At 39.1% G+C, this 12,962-nt stretch overlaps 1 protein-coding gene across 4 annotated transcripts in view; it reads left to right on the top strand.

Moving 5' to 3' along the window:
* The window catches only part of pik3r1 (phosphoinositide-3-kinase, regulatory subunit 1 (alpha)), a 28,141-nt gene extending 17,157 nt beyond the window's left edge, over window positions 1–10,984 (top strand). The window contains exons 6-16 of one of the 4 annotated variants that reach the window (XM_067408439.1): window positions 1,483–1,684; window positions 1,762–1,844; window positions 6,330–6,432; window positions 6,536–6,634; window positions 6,803–6,983; window positions 7,079–7,204; window positions 7,322–7,464; window positions 7,552–7,728; window positions 7,839–7,913; window positions 7,998–8,168; window positions 8,369–10,984. In XM_067408439.1, coding sequence (XP_067264540.1) covers window positions 1,483–1,684; window positions 1,762–1,844; window positions 6,330–6,432; window positions 6,536–6,634; window positions 6,803–6,983; window positions 7,079–7,204; window positions 7,322–7,464; window positions 7,552–7,728; window positions 7,839–7,913; window positions 7,998–8,168; window positions 8,369–8,558 — 1,550 coding nt within the window. In that variant the 3' untranslated portion in view covers window positions 8,559–10,984. Of the gene's footprint in view, window positions 1–1,482; window positions 1,685–1,761; window positions 1,845–3,276; window positions 3,692–3,856; window positions 4,887–4,915; window positions 5,135–6,329; window positions 6,433–6,535; window positions 6,635–6,802; window positions 6,984–7,078; window positions 7,205–7,321; window positions 7,465–7,551; window positions 7,729–7,838; window positions 7,914–7,997; window positions 8,169–8,368 lie in introns of those variants that run through there. The other 3 variants (XM_067408441.1, XM_067408443.1, XM_067408440.1) reach the window with 3 other exon arrangements.
* Window positions 10,985–12,962: the final 1,978 nt, after the last annotated feature.

The raw sequence follows: 12,962 nt of genomic DNA, 5'->3' as shown, positions 1-12,962 counted from the left end.
TCAAAATAACAGAAAAACATTGTACTTTTGTAAAATAAAGAAAACAGACACGCTGTGCTTGCCGTCTTTGTCTCTGTGCACTTCTTCCTGAAGCACGTCAAAAAATAAACCAAAACTCTGTGAATACTGCCTACTTGTCAGACATGAGAAATGTATCGATAGAAATCTTGAATGCCGCCTTTTTAAGTGGCTACATTTTGTTTAATTGACGTTAAATACATTCTATAAGTCACTTTGGAATATGTAGTCCGGAAAAACAGTGAAGCAAATTATTTTGCGTACCCTATAGGTCACGGACCCCACTTTGAAATCCCCTGATGCTAGTTACGTCCCTAGGCTATGTTCTAGCTATGCAAGTACAGCTTCTGTGTTACAGGATTAGATTTTGATAACATAAAATCTCACTATAACAATATCATAAAGTGTGCTGCTTTAGCTCAAATCAAACTAAAATGTGTATTCAAAGCATTTTAATCAGGCTGGTTCAGATAATGCACATTTTAGAATAAGGACTGTTGAATATTTCAGTTAAATGTGTGACTTTCTTTTATGTTATGTTCAGAGTTACGATATATCCAGTTCATTTTTTTTTTTTTTTTTTTTTTTTTTGAGTGATCCGGCTCAATCTACAGTTTCTGGTGTAGCACACAACTCCTATGGTCCTTTAAACCAAACTTAAGGGCCTTAATACCAAATGATGCTTAGAATAATCAGACCATTTTTTATTGATCTAATTTCATTATAAGAGCCACAGGGTGGTGCTATTGTTCTCAAGATGTGTGTTAGCCAGATGATGAGCCTCTTACAATTGTAGTAAAGTAAAAAGGAGTCACAGTCCCATGACCTTCTAAAAGCAGCAGTGCAGACTGATCTATCAAGATTGTGTGGTTGTATCTTCACAGCCCATACTTTTATGAGTACACATGTTCCAACACTTATCTGATTTTGTCTACTAACCCCAGCCAATTCAACTACGAAAAGTATTCCAGGTGTTTTATTGGCCATTGATTTTATCTGCCCTCGCTGTGTGACTGAACATTCTGTACATGTGCAGAACAAATTTTTGGCAGTGTAAATTAGCATGTACCCAATTTGAGAGAGAACAGTGGTGTTTTTTTTTTTTTTTTTTTTTTTGCTTTGCACTTCTCTTTTGGGTAGTGTAGTCACGTGGCTGGAAACAGGATATCTGTGGTTAATAGGCCTAAAGCAAACCTGAAAACTTATCTGCGACATCAACGCTGTCAACCAATCACCTCTCAGTGTACCTTACACACTCTGTCATTGTCTCGCTTAAGATCTTGTGCGGTTAAGTGCACACCGAGTGCAATTTTCCACTTTTTTTTTTTTTTTTTTTGCATATGTCCTCACTGATTATTGGTATGTTTAGCTCACTTTAAATATGTATCACATGACACCACTTTACGTACATGTAGGTGGGTATTAGAAAGCCCTTGTTTTACACTCCTCTGTCTGTCTCTTCAGAAGTGCAGGGTACAGACGAATGTGCACATCACCTGCGGCTGGTGGCCAGCTCCTCTGCACTTCCTCCACAGTACTGGCTGACCCTGCAGAGCTTGCTTCGCCACTTCTCCCGTGTTTGCCAGGCCTCAGCGGCTAACCTGCTCAGTGCTCGTGCCCTGGCTGAGATCTTCAGTCCAACACTCTTCAGACATCAGCCCACCAGGTACATCCTGGCACATATGCTAATGAATCACGTTGTTGCCTGCTAGCAAAAACTGATCTTTCTATTTCCCTTCCCAGCTGTGAGCCCAGCCCAGAGGCACACATCAGGATAGTTGAAGTCTTGGTTACCAGCGAATGGAGTGACGGTCAGGCAGCTCCAGGTAAATACACTATAACAAAAAAAAACACTCTAAAGCAATGCCTTTCAAAGAGTTCTTAACCAACCCAACCAAATTATTTAAATTTAGTTATCTTAAAAATCTTAATTGTTGCTGTAGAGAAAAAAAAAGAAGAAAAAAAAGTACAACATTAAACAGATGTCATATTTGAATATTGTCTTTAGACAAAGGTGAATCTTCGAGTCAAAATGTTGAGAAACATTGTTCTAAGGCTTTGCATACAGTGTAAGCAATATGATAGTGATCCGGCAAATTGGATTCAAACCAGTGTTGTCCAAATAAGCACCATGGTCACACATGCACAATTAATGATGCAGTGGAGGAGTAGATGAAGGGGCAGGCATCAACGGGGAGAAGATAGAGAAAGGTAATTGGAGTTGAAATTTGTGTAATGGGCTTGCACCTGGGTTTGCCACATGAGACACCTTGGCTTAATAAGTGCTAGCCACTAGGCCACAGCTCCAACGGACGTTCACACTTTTACAACAGATCAAAAAGCACACACTACTCCAAAGAATGGCTAAAATGTATTGAAAAGGGATCTGATGCATTCTATGCAGAAGACCGCATTGATATTCATAATCTCTAATATGAAGTAGCCTTTTCACTTCAGCAGTATGCAGTCTTAGCAGCAATATGCTCTGATATGAATGTTTAATGACTGGGAGTACTCTTTCGAAAAATCTGTGTTCCACTCCCTTGCTTTTGTTGGTCAGGTTCATTTAGAGATGGGATAGACACTTCTGCTGTGTGTATTTGTGTGTGAATGCTGCCCTGAACACAGACCAGTTGTCTAGTTGGGCTTTTATAGCACTAGTAAAGTCTCTCTCCCTGTCTTTATCCGTCTTTCTCTCTCCCAAGTCTGGCTGTGTGACCGTTTAAATGTTTTATTACCTGTTAGGGCCTATTTATACCTTGCCCTGGCATGGAGCAAGCTCAGCTGTCAGTAATTTGCACCTGCAGGAGGCTGGGTTGGGCGAGACGAGTCCAGACTCAAAAGCACACTTGCCTCCTTATTGCTCGGGCAGCCCAGTTTCTTCCTGTACCTCCTGTACAAGCTTTTACACAAACATGGGTCACACAAGTGCCACCTTTTACTTCTACTTTTTGCCTTACCAACCTGCCCATACATGAAGTGTGTTAATTTGAGCCTGTGGATTTGTGTGTGCACATGTTCCTAGTTACTAGATGGCTAATTTAAGCAGGTAGCAAAAGGCCCACTTGGATTGGGTTGGCTTAAAGTGTGGTCTGCTCCACAGAGCTCTCTTGTTAGCTTGCAGTGGTGGCTGTTCTGTCTTGCATGCATTCTAACACACACTCGCAACGATTCACTTCCGAAGACTTTACTCCACCCCCCAGCCCCCCCCTGCCTGTGCCACATTCCCCTCCCAAAACATAAGGGTGCACAGCTCAGCAAATATTTGAACCTGAGTGAGTTAATCATGAGACTGAACCCTTGGAGCCAGAGAGAGTGAATGAGCAGAGAGAGAGAGAGAGAGAGAGAGAGTGTCGGCTAGCAGCAGCACGACCCCAGCAATCATTTACTCAGCCGTCCCGGAGCAGGCGTCATTCTCCACCCCTCTCAGACCTGCTTTAGTTCTTCGGACTCAACCTGTCGCACCAACTTTTCTTTCTCAACTCGGATTTTGCTGGATTTCTTAAGACTGCCGCTGTGATTTTTAGACTCCTACACCAGTCAAGTGTGAACATTTTTCAAGACTACTGGAGGACTGTCTTTTGGATTTACCAAAATCAGAAGAAATGTTTACCGGACAGACTTGCTGAAAAAAAGGCTGCTTGACTTTTGCTGAACATGCACAACTTGCAATGTAAGTGTGTGGTTTTGGTGTCTCAGGAAGTTTGGTGTAATGATTGGGTTACTTTTGTCAAAAGCAGTTAGGTAAATGGAAAATGTATCAAAGTAAAGCAGCATGTCATCACTTCAGGGAGTTACCTGGTTTTTCATAGCGCATGATAGTGGTTCTTTTCAGAGGTCCTATTTTTTTTGTCCTGTTCTAGCTCTTCCACTAAAGCTCTGACAGGCTTGTATATCAGTGCTACTCTCCTGTACGAGTGTGTACTTGATACTCGTGTGTATCAAGACTAGCACTCCAAGTGCGACCTGCTACAAAAAGTGGGTTAACCTGTTTGACTGACACCGGCATGTCTGAGCATGCGAGGTGTGTTGCATTATTCATCAGCTCCAATAAAAGTTAGAGTATAGAATATCTTTCAATGGCAAAGAGTCCACTTAAATTTAAATTTAAAAGTTTTAATTTTCTTCCTTATCTATTGATGTCCCAGTGGTGGTCAGTTACACTTGACTTACTACATAACTGTTAAGCACCCCAGCTGAAGAGCCTTTCTGACCTGTCATTAGAGTGCCAAGCATGACAATAGCCCACGTTCCTGTGACCGTTTTAACCCTACTGAGAATTGCGGCTATTTCAGATACCCTCTCAAGCACGAATAGCTGATCTCTACCCCCCTACAGTCTTCTGTGAGTCGCATGTGGGATTATAAGAAGTATTTGCAAGCCGTGTCTGCCTCCTGACCTGGCCTTGTCTTTGACGTAGGGACTGCCTACGTGCCGCTGCAGCAGCGATTTTGTCTGCCTACCAGGAGACAGGCCGTGCTGATCGCTAATGCTCAGAGTGAGGCGGAGCTTAGCAAAGCTGCATCACAGATACAGGAAGGGAGGGGGTGACAGAAAAAGAGAGTAAAGCTTCAGTTCCTTTCCTCATTCGAAAGATGCTGTGCTGCAGTGCACCTTGTCTGTGATTTACCTCCCTCTGTTTGGCAGCATTAAAACGGCTTGGAGAACATTCCACACGGATAAAGGATATTGTTGGATCACATACGTTGGAGTAGATACATCTTGCTTTTAATGCACTTTTCATTGTCGACTTTTGAATGGACAAAGCACTGTTGCAATGACATCATTGCACTCAGTACTTGGAAGAAATAGAGGCAGGTGATGAGGCAGGAGTGGCCAGCAACAGTCCTGCAGCACCATTGGCTGGGGTAAGTGATGTAATGGCTTTCACTGACCCCACTCTCCGAGGCTTTTCAAAAATTGTTCTCAAACCGATGAGCGAGAAGAACCTGGATTCATAGTATCCGTTCAGAGGAGGTTTGCAAAGAAACTGCATGCATATCCTTCCAGATATGCAATACACCACTAGGCATGGCGGATTTAGAGAGTCCAAGACTTGACTCTGGATCAGGATCTGGATCAGACCTGCTGTTTTATATAGAAATAGACCCGCCAGGTAACTGTTGAAGTTGGTGCATTACAAACGTGTCATTCTTTATTTGATGGGTGACAGCTCTGTCCAAGGTCTTGGATGCATTTGTTGGTTTAAAAATAGGTTTAACATTTTGCCATTGATGTATTCCATTGATGTATTCTTATGGTGACAGATACGTTAGTCATTGTGAAATATTGTGTATGTGCTAGAGGACGCATCTGCTTTAGGTACTACAATGCATGGGATGATTTGTTGGTTAGCTTCTTGTGTCTGGTTTCATATCTTTGTGAGTTTTATACTCTGTGATTGCACTAGGCAGAAAATGCTTAGCGACGATAGTGACTGAAGTGAACAAAAGAAGAGACAGTGAGTGTGCATGAGGAGGTGGTGGTGGTGGTGGGGAGGGGGGGTTGGTTGGAAGATAAAAATAGCCCACCGCTTCAGCTCTGCCTCATGCTCCACGGAGACTGCACTGCCCCCGCTGCTTCCCGTCACACGGCCCAGCAGCCAATCAGATGCAACCTCTGCCTCTATCCAGCGAAGCAACATGTTCTTAATGGTTAGGGATTCTTGCATGAATGTGCATATTGCATTGCTTTGAAAATCCCATTAGTGGGTATATGTCTGCGGTCCAATGTCATTGCTTCTAGAAACAGTGCTAATTCTGTTCTTAAGCACTTGTTGTAAAAGTCAAAGGATGCATCAAATAACTCATATTAAATCCAAAATGAAAGCCCATTTTGTATATCTTGTGTGATTGGTGCATCTCACGAATAGCTTATGCAGTGTAATGCTGGACAGATCAGGAAATGGTGATTGAAATTAGGTTTTTTTTTGGAAGGGGCAATGAAATGCGTTCTCCCTGAGTCAAGAATCCGACTCCCTGCTGAGCGCTCAAGAGGCATGTGCTCAGCTGCATTTAATGAAATGGAAAAGAATGGGAGGGGAGGAGGCAAGAGATCTGGAAAACTGCAGTAGCCGTTGCATGCTTTTAAAACGTGACTGTCGCATTGAAAGGAAACCTGCATCACTAACTTGACAGATAAAAGGATGTTTTGGGGGTTTTTCCTTTCTCTGCATAGATTAGCATTCTTAGGTTGTACAGTTATTTCATATTGAAACCACCAATATGTCAGGACATGTATGTAAATGACCTTGAGTGCTGCTAGTTCATAAGCAGTTTGGTTCTCAACCAGTCTCTCTTTTCCCTTTACAGCACTACCTCCCAAGCCACCCAAACCAACGTCTGTCACTAACAACGGTATGAACAACAACATGGCTCTGCAAGACGCTGAATGGTACTGGGGGGACATCTCCAGGCAAGTACTCATCAAACCTAGTATTTGGCAAGATAATGCTTTTTTTTATTATTGTTCTTATTAATTTTGCTTCATGAAAAGTTTGAACCTCTTTCTGTTGCAGGGAGGAGGTCAACGAAAAGCTTAGAGACACTGCTGATGGTACGTTTTTGGTCCGAGATGCCTCTACTAAAATGCATGGGGATTACACGCTCACGCTGAGGTATGTTCTCCTTTGAAGTGTGCGTCTGAATTCATTTTTTATATATATATATATATATATTATATATATATATATATATATATATATATATAGGGTGCTTACGTTGAATCTGACTTCCAACTTTAAGGATTGCACTAAATTCTTCTTTTTTTTTTTTTGGCCAAACAGGAAGGGAGGTAACAACAAGCTAATCAAAATCTTCCACCGTGATGGGAAGTATGGCTTCTCAGACCCCCTGACTTTCAACTCTGTGGTTGAGTTGATCAACCACTATCGGCACGAGTCTCTTGCCCAATACAACCCCAAACTAGATGTGAAACTACTGTATCCTGTGTCTAAGCACCAACAGGTAATGGGATATGGAGTGTCCTCCTGCAGAACTTTAATTTGATCATCTCGTTTATAATGGAATCATTTTATTGGAAATTTTTTTTGTATTTATAGGATCAAGTGGTAAAGGAGGACAACATTGAAGCTGTTGGGAAAAAGTTGCACGAATACCACCAGCAGTTCCAAGAAAAGAACAGAGAGTATGATCGACTCTACGAGGAATACACTAGAACATCACAGGTTTGCTCTTCCTAAATATATTTATAATAAATGATGACTGACTATATGTATTTCAGTAAAGCAATCACAGAGCTCGATTAAAGTGCTTACATTCTGATGTTTTTGTCTGCTCACTAGGAAATACAAATGAAAAGGACTGCTATTGAAGCTTTTAATGAGACCATAAAAATATTTGAAGAGCAGTGCCAGACGCAAGAACGATACAGCAAAGAATATATTGAGAAGTTTAGAAGAGAAGGCAATGAGAAGGAAATCCAAAGGTGAGTCCTGAAGCTAAAAACCTCCAAAATAGTCTTTGAGAACATTTCAGAAGATTAATTCAACATCTCTGCAATGTTTCATTGCAGGATCATGGTCAACTATGAGAAGTTAAAATCGCGCATCAGTGAAATTGTGGACAGCAAACGACGTCTCGAGGAAGATCTGAAGAAGCAGGCGGCGGACTACAGAGAGATCGACAAGCGGATGAACAGCATTAAGCCTGACCTCATCCAGCTCAGAAAGACCAGGGATCAGTACCTCATGTAAGTAGCTCATCCATAGGTTCTGTACTTCAAATTTAACACACAGGACACAATCTTGCATTTAGAAATGACTACATGGAGTAAACATAATGATTTCTGTTGCTGTACAGGTGGTTGACACAGAAAGGGGTCAGACAGAAGAAACTCAACGAATGGTTGGGAATCAAAAACGAAAACCAGGACGAGTGAGTATTCTCATCACATTATAGCTGCCTGATTTTTAAAGTCTTCCTGTTTTCAAAATTGAAAACTTCACTTCTTTGCTACAGTCAGTACTCAATGGTGGAAGACGATGAGGATTTGCCACACCATGACGAACGCTCCTGGAAGCTGGGTAACATTAACCGCAACCAGGCCGAGGCCCTTCTGCGGGGCAAGAGAGATGGAACATTCCTGGTCAGGGACAGCAGCAAAGCTGGATGTTATGCCTGCAGTGTTGTGTATGTATCACTTTTTTTGTGCTCGTTTGATGTTGGGCCTTTTTTTTTACTCAATTATTGGAGAGTTCCTATGTTGGTTGCGGACATCTTTTGACATTCTTTGCAATTCATTGAATAAGACTAGACTCTGAGAGTGCGTGTTGAAATGGGAAATTGTAAAAGGCAATGATGACTAAAACCATCTCTTTGTCTTCTCGCAGTGTGGATGGTGAGGTCAAGCACTGCGTCATCAACAAGACACCCACAGGATATGGCTTTGCTGAGCCCTACAACCTTTACAGCTCTCTCAAAGAACTGGTCTTGCACTACCAGCACACATCCCTGGTTCAGCACAATGACTCTTTGAATGTCACGTTAGCATACCCAGTCTACGCACACCAGAGGCGGTGAGGACTCATGAATACACCTTTGGGACTCGTTATAAACACGGGAGTTGAGGAAGGGCCTCCCCTTCAAATGGAGATGCCTCCAGTAAGGCTGCTACTGAGGGCTGCTTTTTGCCTTGAAACGACCATGTCAGAAAGACAAGAAAGCAAAACCCAAAACGAACATTTCAGCCACTGAGACTTTTTGCCAGTCTGAATGTAGTTTTCTTTATTGAGCAGAAACTGCTAAAGTTAAACTCACTCTCCCAAAATGGAGGACTTTGGAGGCCTTTTCCAAATGGTGCTTGTTCATTTCAAAGCTTTACCCGCTGCTGGAATGTGGAACATTGATTGAACCTCTAGAGTGATCTTTTTTTTTACCTCTTCTACCCCCTTACCTGCTCAGTTCAGGTCCCCTTTTGTGTGTATGTGTGTGTTTGCGTGTGTACGAGAGAATGTGATGTGACCAAAACTCACAGTATCTGAAAGCTATCGGGATGTTCAACATGTTGGTGTTAAACTTTCACGAACAGACCATGGAATCAGCTGATCAAATGTAGCAAGATGGCACTTTCGAGTATCTACTAGTTTTCCTGTAAGAGACTCCTACATAAACTTTGATATGACACGTCTCGCCTGAAAGTAACAGCGCGACGAGAAGCGAATGAGATGCTTGGCATTTCCTTGGCAAGCATTATAGTGACAGACTCTAAAATCCATTTCTGCTTGGACTGGCAAGAAAGGAACTGAAACGGACTTCATGCTGTACATACAGATAGCATCAAAAGCTACGTGATGACACCATATTGTACCAAAAAACGCAGTTCCTTCTCAGTTGTATTCTAATCTGCTATGCAAATTCTGTATTTTCCGTCTTCTCTGCAGAGTTGTGATTTTATTTTACATGTTGCTACCCATAATATAAACTTGTTTTTATTGCTTAAAGTCTTTTTGTATGTATCTAAGATGATATTTTAAGTGTCAAAATGCCAAGAAAGGTGGCTTCAGTTTTACAGAAGAAGTGAGGAAAAAGTACTTTATTACATATTTCTTTATCAGCCGCTGGTAAAATTAAAGAGAGAGTATTTTATTAGTCTTTTTCACTTGGAGCTGATTTTCTCTTGGGCAGAGCCTGGAGGACATTAGTGCTGCTTCTGTCTACATTAATGGTGATTATATATCTGAACTTGAGCAAACATTAATGAATAAACCATGACGTTTGAAATAACTGCAACTGATTGGTCAATGTCACGACAACACAATACTGCAGGTTCCCAATCAAAATATAGAGGTTTATTTTGTGATATTTTTCCCATAATCGAAAGCGTATTGATTTGATCCTCTGGAATGATGGGGAGAAAAAAGACATAACTCCCTCTCATTCCTTGTCAACAGTATTTTTTTCTGTATCAGAAAATCCTTAATAGTGTTTACATAGATGGATCAACTCAGTTCGACTAGTACCCAACGTTATAGTTTGTGCCACATTCTCTGAAACATACATCTTGCAACAAAGTCAGGGGAGCCGACCAGCTTGACATTCACAGCTAGCAACAGTATTTCCGGCTTTATTATCAGTGACGTCAGTATTGCTTTTGTCTTTTGCTCTCTTCTCACTTGGCAAATGCATTTGATGTTTTGCATAAATAAACATCAGTGTGACATCAGTAATTATTGTTTGTTTTTTTTTTTGTTTTTTTGTTTATTTGTCAATTTCATTCATTTATTTTGAACTCGCTTGACTCCTTGTTTTAACTAGGCCTGATTGCCTTAAAATTAGTTATGTGTTTAAGCAGACAGTACTGTTAACTTCACCATTTTGAGTTTCTTGACTAGAAATAAGTTTGAAGGTCTTTAATGTAAGGCTTTCAGGGAAAATGGTAATGCTTTTTTTCTGCCTCGTCTATACGCACAATTGTCCTACACCATGATTTCCCCAACGACTTGGCACATAGTTCTCAAATGATAAGGTTATTACGCCAAGCAACTAGATTGTGATTTGAGGTGAATATTTAAACTTCACATGCCAATTCTTTTCAAACTTTTACTGCTTGTGATTTTTAAAATCTAAGAATCGAGAATCGAAATTATGAATTTGCAAATGTCCCTCTAAACCTACACACTCAACTTCGATTAAAAAAAAAAAAAAAAAAAAAAAAAAAAAAGCTCTTTGAAGGTAACTTATCTGGGGCTTTTTTCATTTTGTCTCCCATTTTCTATGTTCTATGTTTTATGCTTTTTTTTTAACCTCTAGCTAAAGGCCACAAACTTCCGTGTTTCACATTACCATGATAGTCCTCTGTCTGCAGTCCCTGTTCTCAGAATTTTTTTTCATTTTGTGAATACAGTTTTTTCTTTTCTTTTTGAAATTGTATAGTATTGATTTACGGTCATTGTTACCACAATGTTGAAATTGAGATTAACCAGTGTGTTCCAAAAAAGCTTGATCTGTATTGGTCTTTTTTTTTTTCTTCTTTTTTTTTTTTTTTTAAAGATAAATAAAATTGTTTTAGAAAAAAATCTAAGTCTTTGTGTCTTTGGTGTTTTTATCATTTAATTTCTTGTCTGTTCTATAGATGTCTAGCATTTGACAGTTGACTCCATTTACTGTTTCAGAGACTTTTGAGGTTATGCAAATGTCGTGGTGTGATATGATGCACGACATTGATGTCACCAGTCACTAAACGGGCTGAAGGTTATAGAACATTTTGTTCTCACCGTTGCGTTTTACTTTTTTCAGTTCTTTTCTGACTAACAAATTGTGAAGTTATTTAACTAAACAAGTGCCTAACTGGTTTTGCTTCAGGGCCCATATTTTCAAAGGTGAAAATCCAACACAGTAACCACATTGTTTTATTTTAGAAACATTTAAGTGTTGATATTGCCATGAACTGCACTGGCCCAATAATATGCAAAATGATTAACATTACATGCTAAATAGGAAAATTAACAATGTGACTAGCTTCAAAAAAGTGACAGGTGAACTAGCATCAAACATCTAGTTTGATTGGATGCACAGCCTCAACAAAAAGTTGTCTATTTTGTTATCCTGTATTATAAAGTTGGTGGCATTGGTTGCAAATTATATAATGGATCTTTAACTACTTTAATGTACAGTACCATTCAAAAGTTTGGAGTAATTATTTATTTTGTGAAATTAATAAATAATATTTATAATTAAACTTTCTATGAAAAATCCTGAAAGAAACATGTTTTTACATATATTTTTACATTGAACTTGCATGTATACATTACAATAAGTAGTTAAAGACACTTGATATAAATCTCAATTGACTTTAGGGATGCATCAATATTTAAATTCTGGCTGGTTAAGTGTATAATTTTTTTCATGTTATGGCCAACATTAAAATAATATTTCATCAATGAAAATAAAAAAAACACTAAATACTAAAATCAAACAAAAAAATTTAATATTTTAAAATTTGTAACAAAAAAAAAAGTGTTATTATTTTAATTATTAACTTTAGGTGTGTGTTAGAGGATGGCAAAAGTAATCTAAACATAAAAGTAGGAGACATGAGCATGCATAATTAAAATATCCAATACTGACTAATACCAAAACATTAAAATATGTATAATATTGGCAGATAACCAATATATTGAGCTAACTTAATTTTATTATTTATATTTAGCATTTTTTTTTTTCCCCTTCACTGGCCTGAAGTATTTTCAGTCAAACATTATTTTAGTTGCACTTTATATATCTGGTTGCAATTTATTTCACAATATGCACACTTATAGTATACTTACCTAAGAAAGTACTGGTGTGAGGGAAAGGTCAACAGAATAATTTTAGAGGTTATTAAAGAAATTAATAACAGCTGTAAGCGCACTGTATCAAATTATAATAATAAAAAATATATACGCTTATTGTGTACATATATTTTTTTAAAAATGCCTGCACGTAATTACAGCTGTAATTAAAGGGTTAGTTCACCAAAAATGAAAATTCTGTCATTAATTAATCACCCTCATGTCGTTCCACACCTGTAAGACCTTTGTTCATCTTCAGAACACAAATTAAGATATTTTTGATACAATCCGATGGCTCATTGAGGCCTCCATAGACAGCAAGATAATCAATACATTCAAATGCCCAGAAAGCTACTAAAGATATTTAAATATATTTAAAAGAGTCCATGTGAATACAGTGGTTCAACCTTAATGTTATGAAGCGACGAGAATACTTTTTGTGCGCCAAAAAAAACAAAATAACGACTTTATTCAACAATATCTTGTGATGAACGATTTCAAAACACCGCTTCATGAAGCTTCGAAGCTTTGTGAATCATTTGTTTCGAATCAGTGGTTTGGAGCATGTATCAAACAACCAAAGTCACATGAACCACTGAAATTTCGAAATGTTTTGAAACACTTATGACGTAACAAAGCCTCATTTACTGAAATC

This window comes from Chanodichthys erythropterus, chromosome 13 (genome assembly GCF_024489055.1).
Source record: "Chanodichthys erythropterus isolate Z2021 chromosome 13, ASM2448905v1, whole genome shotgun sequence".
NCBI lineage: Eukaryota > Metazoa > Chordata > Actinopteri > Cypriniformes > Xenocyprididae > Chanodichthys > Chanodichthys erythropterus.
The sequence above is the reverse complement of the archived record's forward strand: the minus strand, read 5'-3'. Positions and strand labels throughout refer to the sequence as shown.